This window comes from Buteo buteo, chromosome 10 (genome assembly GCF_964188355.1).
Source record: "Buteo buteo chromosome 10, bButBut1.hap1.1, whole genome shotgun sequence".
In the NCBI taxonomy this organism is placed as follows: Eukaryota; Metazoa; Chordata; class Aves; order Accipitriformes; family Accipitridae; genus Buteo; species Buteo buteo.
Window position 1 is genome coordinate 1,437,308 of NC_134180.1, and position 11,115 is coordinate 1,448,422.

At 57.8% G+C, this 11,115-nt stretch overlaps 2 protein-coding genes across 2 annotated transcripts; one reads left to right on the forward strand and one right to left on the reverse strand.

Annotated features, from left to right (window-relative positions):
* Nucleotides 1–408: 408 nt before the first annotated feature.
* On the reverse strand, nt 409–4,298 carry ABHD8 (abhydrolase domain containing 8). Its single transcript, XM_075037850.1, has 6 exons — nt 4,221–4,298; nt 3,895–3,905; nt 1,879–2,637; nt 1,077–1,247; nt 682–898; nt 409–558 (listed from the first exon to the last, which is right to left on the reverse strand). The coding sequence occupies exons 3-6, from the start codon at nt 2,631–2,633 to the stop codon at nt 409–411; spliced, it is 1,293 nt and encodes a 430-aa protein (XP_074893951.1). The 5' UTR covers nt 2,634–2,637; nt 3,895–3,905; nt 4,221–4,298.
* Nucleotides 4,299–10,033: 5,735 nt separating this feature from the next.
* On the forward strand, nt 10,034–10,984 carry MRPL34 (mitochondrial ribosomal protein L34). The gene is made up of 2 exons (XM_075037855.1): nt 10,034–10,154; nt 10,390–10,984. Exons 1-2 carry the CDS (start codon nt 10,111–10,113, stop codon nt 10,691–10,693), a joined length of 348 nt encoding a protein of 115 aa, XP_074893956.1. The 5' UTR covers nt 10,034–10,110; the 3' UTR covers nt 10,694–10,984.
* Nucleotides 10,985–11,115: the final 131 nt, after the last annotated feature.

The following is an 11,115-nucleotide window of genomic DNA, read 5'->3' on the forward strand; positions in this document are numbered from 1 at the left end:
GGAAGGTGCCAGAGCTGACACACTCTCCCTGGAGGAACCCCTCCAAGTTCTTCCTCTTCTGCTGCAGTTGGGACCAGTCTCCACGCGGCTGCCTCCTCTCCATCCCTGGGGGTTGCTGCGTGAGGAAAATAATACTACAAAGAAACAGGATGAAGACGCTCCAGTGGCTGCCATGCCATCCCCGAGGGGACAGGGACCAGGTCTGCCGTGTTCCCACTGCCGGCCCCACGCACCCCTGCCTTGGGGAGCCTCTGTGCTCCGCCACCAGCCTCCGACGCGGCCGGGAAAGAAAATTGGCTGAGCTCCCGGCAAGGACAGCCTCCGCCGCACCCCTCCGCTCTCGCAAACCCCTCTCCGCTCCGAAACATCTCTCCCATCGGAGCAGCCTGGTCACCACGTCCCGCCGCCTTATTTCTTCTCCTCTTGCCCGTCCCCAGCTGGCGTCTCAGGCTCCCACAGGATGAACTCGTGGAGCAGCGTGTTCACCGTCTCGGGACACTCCATCATCACCATGTGGCTGCCCTCGTCGATCACCTTCAGGAAGGCGATCAGCAGGATCTGGAGGGAGATGGCAGCAGCAGCAGGCGTCAGTGCCGGGACGAGGCCCTTGCCTGCATTGCCACATGCTGGCAGGCGGACCCCAGCCCTCGCCCACCCCCCCAGCCCCACTTGGTCCCTTACCTCGGCCATTCGCTGGTCCTCCTCCACCGGGACGAACTTGTCGTGCATGCCATGGACCAGGAGCACGGGCACGGCCAGCTCCGCGTGGTAAACCTCATCACCCTCCGGCCAGTACTGCCCACTCATCATGGCGCGCAGCACGAAGGAGGACACGTTGAAGGCATTGCCTTCCTTCAGCAGCTGCTTCTCTTTGGCACCCTGGCGAGCGAAGCCAGCCCTGCAGGACAGAGCCGGCACGGGCAGAGGGTTAGCCCAGTGTGGTGCCTCGGCACTGGGGGGACAGGAGCGTGGGGGTTGCTGCTGGCAGGACGCGGTGTCCCTGCCCACGGTGGCTGGAAGCCAGGCTGGCTGGGGACAACCCTCCCCAGCGCCGTGGTGCCGGTACAGCCACTCACTTGAGGAAGCTCCAGGCCAAGCACGGGGACAGACAGTGCAGCACGCAGGTGGGCATGTTGAAGATGGAGCAGAGGCTGGGTTCCAGCGCTGTTGGGCCCCCTCCGTTGATCATGATCACCTTGTGGACCAGGTCTGGATACTCGTGGGCGAGGAAGGTGCAGAAAGACACCCTGCGGGGAGAGAGAGACGTGGAAGCCATGCTCTGACCCCATGGCACTGGAGGATGCTGCGTCCCAAGGCAGATCCCAAGGATCCATGGCTGGAGCCCAGACTACACCCCCTTGTTTGACCCATGCTCCCCCCTTTCTGGTGCAGGGTAAGCCCAGTCAAAACACCCAGCCAGTGCCCCCACAGTGCCCGGGCAGAGGGGCTGAGCTTGGGGTTTCACTCCTGTGCAGACCAAAGCAGGGTGCTGGGACCTGCTTGGGTGCCTGCCAGCCTGGACCAGCCTTGTCCTTCTGATCTAATCCTGCCCAGCTCTGGCTCCCTCTCCTCCTAGCCCTGCTCTCTGCACTGCTTAGTCTCCATCTAATTGACTTTCTTGGGCTTACTCTATTTATAGGCTGTGCTCTGCCAACTTCCCTGCTGGAGGATGGGCTCTGGGATTAGCTGGACCCAGGGACACACACCAAGAGGATGTAGAAGATCAGACCTGAGGGATAAACCCAGAATGGGAAACCCCACACCCTTCCTCTGCTTCTCAGCCCCTGAAATGCAGGATTTGTTGGGCATTTGCTGCCAAGGAGAGGATGAGGGGGGATGAATCTAGCCCTTCCCTCCTGGGACCCCCTGGTCCCTTACCCATAAGAGTGTCCTATCAAGATATTCCTCTTCTTCGCATAGCGCTTGAAAACGGCTCTTATGTCCTCCGCCAGCGCATAGAAGGTGTATGCGGCGGCAATCTGGGGAGCCGAGCTGCAGCCGTGGCCAGCCAGGTCAGGAGCCACCACTTCGTAGCCCAGCTTGGTAAAGAAGTCCAGCTGCTCCTTCCAGATGTCCAGTGAGCCGCCCACACCGTGGATGAAGAAGAGGACCACATCGCTGTGTGTCCCTTTGCAGCTCGTGATCTGCTTCTTGCAGTCGATGTTGATGACTTTTTTGGGTTTACGCTTCCGACGCTTGCCAGGGGCAGCGGCTGCTTCCCGTGTGCCGCATCCTGGTGTGCCAGCGGGACCCTGGGCAGGAGCTTGGCCGGCCAGGTCGGAGAGCTCCAGCTCTACGGTGCTGTTGGGTTCTCCCGAGCTGTTCTGGCAGTGCAGGATCTCGGAGCGGACGGCGTCCCCCAGGTTCTCGATCACCAGCTGCCCGTTGCGGTAGACGGTGATCTTGCGCTTGCAGTGCACCATGCCCCGCTCCGGCCCACCGGGCTGGGTCTCCTCGGGCCCCTCTGGGGCCGGGCGGTTGGGCATGCTGTGCCTGACCCGCAGGATCCTCCCTGGCTTCACCTCCATGAAGCTGTAGCCATTGCTGGACTCAACGCTGTCCAGTGGCCCCACGGCGTTCGTCGTCTTGCCCATCAGGCAGCACAGGAGCCCATCGGTGATGCTGTTCAGCATTATGCTCCCTGCAATGAAGGCAAGGGGGGGGGGGCAGGAGAAGGGGGCATTAGTCACCAGCTCCAGCACCCAGTGGGGACCTGCTGGGGGTCCTGACTGTGGCACAGGGGACCAGGGACAGAGCTGTCCCCCCCCCGCTTTGCTGTCAGCCCTGGGCAAAGCTGCAGCAGAGCAGACGAGGGCAGAACGTGCCTCTGGGGATGCATCGGGGGCTGAATGTGGTGCTCCCCAAATGCAGAGTCCTCCTCAGCCACCTGCAAATGGGCTTCTGTTTCAGATCAAAGATGGACCCAGCACTTCCCATCCAGCTTTGTCTGGGCCACGTCCCTGTCACCAAGCTGGTGTGATGTATGCATGCCCAGCAGAGATGAACTCAAGTGGCTTCAGACCCATGCAGTCCCTGGCACACAGCCGCAGGCCACCAAGAAGGGATCTGCTCTGGCTGAGGGAAGCAACATGCAAAGAAAAGCCTGTTTGAAATGAAAATGCTATTTCTGGCACCAAATATGGAGCTAAGGAAAGATTCAGCTATGAAAATGCATTATTTATACCAATTAAATATATATCTCTCTCTCTAGTCTAAACCACCAATACAAATAGCAAGAGATGGAAATTACAGGGACTGGAGATGAAGGTTTTAATTAAAGTCACTCCGCAAACCAAGGCTGAAAATAATGCAGCAAGAGAACCGGGGGGAGGTGGGCAGTGACCCAACGTCCGCTTGGGGGTGGGAAACCCTCTCCCCACATCCCCACCCAGCACCACATGGGCTGGGGGGGGATGTAGCACTGTCCTTGCTGTCCCCAAGGCTCATTCTGTGACATTTGCTCTTCCAGATGTGCTCAGATGGCTTTGCGAGGGGGCTGTGGAGGCCGGGACCACCGAGCCTGGCTAAAAGCGAGGCCAGATGTGAGCAAAGGCAGATGTGAGGTAGGAAAGGGCTGGTGGCACCAGGGGCATCGGTGCTGGGACCAGAGCCTGATGCCATCCTGGCAGTGCTGAGGGGGGCTGAGGAGGTTCTTGCCTCCCCTGGCTGGCAGCCTGATGTGCGTTTATTATTGATGAAGCTAAACACGGTGAATTATTGATGCCGATGGGCAAAGAGAGTTGGAGCGGGCGCTGCGCAGAGGGGCTGTCCCTGCAGGAGGGGGCACCGGCTGCCCCCCGAGCAGCAGCTGCAGGTACCCACAGGGAGAGGAGAAGGAAAAGCATGTTCCCGGGAGGAATTTAACGTCTAAATCCCAGTGATGCTGTCAGGAGCAGTCCCCTTAGCTTCCCAAACAACCCCTTCAAGTGCATCTGGCAGGATTACAGGCGCTTTGCCGGCAGACCATGCAAAACAAAGCAAGGGACGGAGGCAGGCTGAGAGCACAGGGCGCTCTCTCTGTGTCATTTAATAGTCACTACATTTTGGGAAGCCAATGCCATGCTCTCCTCAGAGACCCCCACAGACCCCAACAAGCCCAGTCTGGCCCCTGCACGCTCCCAGGGACCGGACAGGCTCTGCCCAGAGCTGCTGGCCGGCAAGGAGCCCAGGCACTCCGGCCCCAGCCCAATGCACGGCTCGCGGGTTTCCCTGGGAGAAACCAGTCTGTTTGCTCCAGGCGGGCGATCCGGGTAACGGTTCCCTTGGCAAAGCTGGAGCGGCTTATCCGGGGAGCGCTGCCAGCTCTCAGGACAGCAGCCAGTGTTTGATTCTCGCCTGGCTCTGCCGGGGACAGTGGCCCGACTCCCACGCAAATGCCGTGTAAGGCTCTGGGTGCTGAATTGTAGGGACTTGAAATGCAGCAAAGCTGGACCCGGGTGTTCCTTCTTGCTGCTGGCCGGGGATCTCCCCAGAGGCTCCCCCTGATATGGGGCATGGCAGTCCCAGCTCTCTGCAATTTGGTGCCTGGGCTCGCATTGTCAGTCTCTCTTCTGGACACAAGCACATCCATGCAGGATCTGGCTGCACCACGAGCTTTCTAGCAGCCCCCTGCTCCCTGCAGCCTGGCTGAGCACTGTGCTAAACAGCTATGTCACCCACCAAGTGCCCTTTGCTCCTCTGGGGATGGACCCATCCAAGCTGATGAGCAAGAGAAGGAGGTCTTGGAGCCCTGGGAAGGAGAAGCCAAATCCAGACCTCGCTGGCAAGGGGCCGGTTTGTTCTGCTGAGCCACACTTCCAGATGGGTGATGAGCCCGAGGAGCTGGGTACCAGACTGGCTGGAGCCCTGGCTGGAAGATGCCCAGCTGCCTTTGCACTGGGACAGACACACCACTGCTCTTGCCGTGCTTTGGAGCACCAGCTTGGTGCCAGGCTTGGGCTAGTCTTGATCCTCGAGCAGCTCTGAGCTGCTAATGCTGAACAGAGAGATGGGGCAGGTGGAAAATCTGAGGGGAGAGGAGAAACCAGGCAGACCCCAAGTCTCACAGTCCCCACGAGCACGACTGTGAGCTCTCCGTGAGCTCTGCCCATGGCTGGCAGGCCACATCCTGCACCTGCACTGGGTATGGGTCCCCTGGGCTCAGCCTGTGCGACCTGGATGTGAGTCTGCCTCTGATTTTCATAAAGCCTGGCTTTGCGCTGCGCCTCCATTTCACAAGGTACCAATGATGTCTATATGGATTATAAACAGGACTTCTGGCCAAACCACCTCAACATTGATTAACTTCTCAGGATTAACTCAATTAGTCCATCCTGTTCATTTCCAGAATTGATTTGCTGGAAGGCTCTGGCAGTCAGGAGCTCTGCAGGCAGATCCAGGAGCCTGGGCTTGGGCCATGGAGCTGCCCTCCAGCCTCATCAGCTCTGGGTATGAGCCCAGATCCTGCTGCAAGAGAGGGGCTGTTCAGGAGGGCAGAGATGCCTGCACTCAGATACACCCAGTTTGGAGCTCATGGTCCAGGACGTGGCAGTCCCTGCTGGGTATCAGACTCAGAAAACACCACCCGAATCCCATCAGCGAGCACATCCCGGTCGAGCCGTTCAGCAACTAGGTGGGAAATGGAGGGACAGGAGGTTACGCGACTCGACTCAATGTCAGGCTTCGTCTCGGGAACTGGGAGGCAAAGTGCATCCGTCTCCCACCTCCCACGCGCCTCCTCTAACCCACCATGCCGTCTGCCACGGCTGATGCAGCCAGAAACATCAAGGGATGTTCCCTCCGTGAGATGAAAAGGGCTGAAAATGAAACCAGATGGATGTGAAGAACTTTGCAAAGATGCTGGTAACCATGGCGATGAGCTGCTTTACCCCCCCCCCCCCCCATCCCGGCTACCTTCCACTGCCGCCCCCGGCAGAGAGCGAGATTTTGGCACCGGTTACATAAGGCCAGGCACAACAATGAGTCAGGCGCGGCGTGAACCTGCCATCGGTCTCTGTGTCCCGTGAGGCAGAGGATGCGGCGCAGGCTTGGGAAGGCGGGTGGCATCGCCCCAAGCTGATGCCCACATCCCACTCCCCCCCAAAATCATGGCTGCCCCCAGGAAACTGCTCCCAGCAGAGAGGGGATGCTCAAGGGATGCTGGGGATTAATCCCGGGAGGATGATTTATTGCCCAGGTCCAGACCTCATCCCGGAGCACCCATGCAGGGTTCTCCAGCTTTACCCTCCCTGCTGCCACGATAAATAACCCAGCTGGGGAAAAACAACTTACTGACCTACTTCGGGCTGCAGTGCCTCAGATTTTATACAACTTGATGGCACCATGTCACAGCTGGAGAAAAACAGGACGAGATGCAATGTGGCAGGGTGGAGGGCAGAAAGCCCAATGGGGTGACGTGACAGGCAGCCACATGGGGCTGACATGTAGCCAGTGGGGCTGACACAGAGCCCATGGGTTGGTATATCAGGGCAGTGCTCATGCCACATCTGCCCCAGGGATGTGACAGCATGGCATGGGCACACTTATGGCCACACCAGGACGGGCCAGCCACGCTGGCTCTTCCCTTGCATTCCCCGCAGAGAAGAGGGTCTCCCCTGCCCCATACAGCCTCCTGGTTCCTGCCTCCCATGGTGGTCCCATCCCCGCTGGGTTGCTGGGGACAGCCAATGTCCCAAACCTCCAGGGTGCTGGGAATGACAAAAATCTCCTCTTGCTGTCCTGTGCCCGCTGGGGACACCTTGAATTATGGGCAGGAGCGTTTCTCCATGACAGCCCCCAGAGCAGCAGTGAGCCCACCTCTGCCAAGAGAAGTCCTGGTAAATATTTGGTCCCAATAAGCGAGCCGAGAACATCATTTACAGCAGGGGCAGCGCAAGCGGGATTCAGTGCCAGAGCCAACGGCCATGAATCTCCCCATAACCCAGCGAGTCCCATCACTGCTCAGCACCTCCATCCCCCTCCCTGTACAGAGCTCTGGACCCTCACAGGGAGTAGCAGGGACTTGATATCTGCTAATTCCTTGCAAATCCTCAGAGGAGAGGTGCCAGAGAGGATCGTGAGATGTGCTGCAACGAGAATCCGACCTGCCATAATAATTTGTTCAGCTCTAATCCCTTCCCTCAGGGGCTCACAAGTATTAATGATGACACACGACACTCCTGAGAAATGGGCAAATATTATTATGCTCTTCCCAGCCTCCCCCAGTCATTCACTCTCTGCAAAGTGGAGAAACTGCAGCATTGAGAAACACATAAAGAGAATGTCTGTTTAAGCACTGATCTCAGATACACACAAGAAAATATTTGTGCCACTTAGTCTCGGTCCTGCAAAGTGAACTTCCCTGTGGGGGAATGTGAAAAAGCCACTTCAGCTGGTGGCAAGCACCTGGATTTATTCTGCTATGCCTGGCTTCCCTGTCCTGATACAATTATAGCAGCTTTATCAGGACAGTCAGGAGTAAGTAGGCAGGAAGGCTTTATCAGTCGTACAAATAGAAAACCAAGGAGGCAGCCCTGAAATCCTCAGCACAGGCAGAAATGCAGCCTCCCAGGAGGGGGAGGACCGGTCCCTGTCCGCGGGCAGTGGGACTTCGCCGAGGGCCCCTCAGACAAATTGTATTCAGTCAAGAAACGGCATGGCAGGGTAAGCAGAGCGTCTGCAAGACATACGGCAGCCTGGAGCTGCGGCTGGCTGCCTGCCACACGTCTCTCTTTAGGAAGGAAGAAGACCTTGAGAAACAAAAGATTATGCAATGCATAGTGGAGTAACCTGTGCCTGACCTCCACCACCGAAATCCCGCCTAACCCCCCCTGTTTCCCAAACCTCCTGGATTTCCAAGGGGATTGCCCCTGCTCCCACTGCATAGCTGCAGAAAAGCCGGTTGGATTCCTCCAGCAGCAAACGTCCTCCAGCAGCAAGCTGGAAGAAACCATTGCAAGGAGGCAGGAGAAAACCCTGCCCCCTCCACTGGGCAGCGATGCGTGCAGGTGCCCCCTCGATCTCCAACCGAAAATCCAAGCAGATTTGACACGCACATAGCAACAGCAGGTCTTCAGTCAGAGCCAGCAATCATTTACTGCAATTGCATCACAACAGAAGCTGTCCCTTAAGTTTTATTGCTGGGCAGCTTTTTATAACCCCGTGCTCAAAGCATGCTCAATGTAACAGGGTTATTTAAGCGCAAGCAATGCCATGCCGCTGCAAGGCTACCATGTCGCCTTCTCCCCCTGCAACCCCATCTAACGCCTCTCAAATCCCTTCCCACCATCAGCTTCAAAAAACCACATCTTTTGGCCATTTTGCTCCCTGTGCAGAGCACCTTCCTCCCCTCTGCTTCAGCGCATGCCCTACATCACAGCTTGTGCTCCGAGTCCTCCGCACAAAGAGAGAGAGACCGAAGAGGATGCTCACCTCATTTATTGACAAGGATTGTCAGGAGTCGAGATTGCAAATGAAAGGCTTAAGTCTTGCAGGAGGCAAAGGGGGAGAGGCAGAGATGCCCGAGGCGGCGGGAGCCTGTGCAGGATGCAGGGTGCCAGCGCTGGCAGGCTGCTCAGCTTTTCAGCTCCTCCGATTACATTTTTTCGCCTGTCTGGTGGGAAGGATGGAGCAATGCCTTCAGCTCAGCTCATCTGCTTTAGACCGAAATCTCTCCTTCCATCTTCTCCCCATGAGCAGCTTCATAACTGAGCTCGGGGGTTTGGGGGTGCTATTTGTCCTTGTAGTCTATAGCCATAGAAAGCCCCTTAAATCCCTCCTAAAGAGGAGGGCTCTCGACGTGACAGACAAGGAGACTTGCCAGTCAAAGCAAGACCCAGCGCAGCCCCGCAGCCCGCCCATGGGGAGCCTGCCAGGGGCTGGGGGAGCTGGAGGACTCGCCCTGGTTTTTTGCCCCTTCCAGTGGGATGAGTTACCGAATTCCTTTTTTACCTTTTACCGTTTTCTCACCATTCTGGTATTTGTGGCTTCCCAGAGGCCACGAGCATGTCAGCGCCACAAGCGTGTTGGAGCTCAGCACGGGTGACCGTGCACCAAAAGCATGAACTTGTGGCCCCCAGGGACTGGGACAGGAGGACAAATACAAAATGGCGAATGTCTCTTGGGTTTATTTTCACAGCTGTGGGTTTGGGAGGGCTGGAGTCACATCCCCTCACCCTGTCTGACCGGCGGTACTGACTTTTGGTGGGAACACACCAAACCAGTGCAGAAAAAACCCCAGCGCTGGTGCCTGCTCTTGGCAATACAGCTGGGCTTGCCTCCAGCAAAGCAATCTGATGGATCTTTTCGATGATCAGAGTAGACGGTGAGGATGACTGAGATCCTGGGGGTTACTGGTGACTCACCCTCTGACCCCCTCAGCCAGTGGTCCTCCTCTTCCTCCTGCACCTTATTTCCCTGCTCTATAAAATGCAGATAATCACATTCACCTACTCAGGAACGGGCAGAGGCTGAACCTTTCTGTAAGTGCCTTGGCACATGCTACATGCTGCCGCTCCTTATACATGTATATACTTTAGAGGAGGAAGGTGATCAGAGTCCGATGTCGGTCCCAGCACCAGTGTAATCTCTGCTGGGCCCATCACAGTGCCCGGCGGGGCTTCCAAAAATGGATACCTGTGCTCCACACTGCTTGTGGCAACAATTTTGGGGATAGCCAGAGCACACCCCTCACGGGTGAGGCAGCCGGGCAGGGAAGGAGGCAGCAGTGTGGGCCCTGTGTGGTGACAGGGCCCTGGGCCTTGCCTGGCCCTCCCACCCCGGAGGGGCCCAAACGCCGGAGCCGATGCCAGCAGAACCGTCCTGGCAAGGAAGAAATTAGTCCTTAGAGGCGTTTTTTCGCTCTGTTGGTGGCTTGTGACAGGGACGAGCCCCGTCCCCATTGCAGGAGGCCTCGGCGCTTCGCAAGCCCAGGCCGTACCCCGCGGCCGTTGCCATGGGAACAACGCGGCGGGCCAGGCCCTCCCAGGACTACAAGTCCCATCGGCCCTTGCGGCCCCTGTCCCACTCAGCGCGCATGCGCGTTCTTATCCAGCCGTGATTGGCCGGGGCGGAGGGAGCCAATAGGAGGCGGTGTTGTTGGGAGGACGGTGTTGTCAGGACGGGTTGAGGGCGATGGCGGCGCTGGGCCGCCTCTGGCCGCGGGCTGTTGGCGGCAGGTAACGGCGGCCGCCGTCTGCCCGGGGAGGGCTGAGGGCGGGTGGGGTGTGGTGTTACCCCCCAACCCCGGGGAGTGGGGGGCGAGCAGGCCCTGCGCTGGGGGAGGGACACGACAGGGTCAGCCCCCTCCCTCCCGGCTAAAAAAAAGCCCTTTATTTTCCTGTCAGCAGCAGCACCCCACTCTCCTCACTTCTTTGTGTTTTTTTGTTTTTTTTTTTGTCCTTTTTCCTGAAGATTTTTCCTACTGCAGCAAGCTGCAGCCTGCCCTTTCCAGCTCCGAACAGCCTCAGTCCTCTCAAGTTCCCTGGAGCTGCCTCTTAGAAGCCATCTCTTCTTCAAGCCCGCACGCATCGGTGCCGGCCCGGCATCTTCCTGGAACCACCAACAAATCCGCACAAAAGCGCGTGGGAACGAGTATCAGCCGAACAACCGCAAGCGCAAACGAACCCACGGCTGGATCAAGCGCATCAGCACGCCAGGCGGCATTGAGGTTATCCTCCGACGCATGCTGAAGGGCAGAAAGTCCCTGACCCACTGAAAGCTCTGCCCGCAAGGTGGATGTAGTGTGAGGCGAGCCCGAATCGAGACCCCGGCGAGCTGCCACGGCTTTGGAATTAAGCCAGCACGAGGGTCTGTGCCGAGCGGCGGCGACTGACCGTCCCTCTCGTGTCAGGAATGTGTGGGGAACGGTGCTGGCTTGAGGCTGGCCTCCGAGGGCTTTGTTCAATGGCCTGCTTTTTAAATCATAAAATTGTTGCCGCTTTGTAGATGTGATTCAAAGATAAACTTGTGAAAACATGAGCTGTAATTAAAGCCTCAGCCAACTCGCCTTGAACTTCCAGCGCTAATTGTTAATGCAATGCTTAACGGGGAGAGGAAAGCGGGCTTGTTCAGGGGGGTCGTGGCTGCTAGGGAGCCTTCAGAAGGATGGCATGAGCGTGGAATTGGGGCTGAGGGTGG

Bases quoted from the DNA above. Each gene is read 5' to 3' on its own strand.
- MRPL34 (XM_075037855.1), top strand. From the start codon at position 10,111: ATGGCGGCGCTGGGCCGCCTCTGGCCGCGGGCTGTTGGCGGCAG. The intron at 10,155-10,389 runs GTAACGGCGGCC...TTTTTCCTGAAG, and splicing joins CCGCGGGCTGTTGGCGGCAG to ATTTTTCCTACTGCAGCAAG.
- ABHD8 (XM_075037850.1), bottom strand. From the start codon at position 2,633: ATGCTGAACAGCATCACCGATGGGCTCCTGTGCTGCCTGATGGGCAAG. The intron at 1,248-1,878 runs GTAAGGGACCAG...CTCTCCCCGCAG, and splicing joins TTGATAGGACACTCTTATGG to GGTGTCTTTCTGCACCTTCC. The intron at 559-681 runs GTAAGGGACCAA...ATCTCCCTCCAG, and splicing joins AGGACCAGCGAATGGCCGAG to ATCCTGCTGATCGCCTTCCT.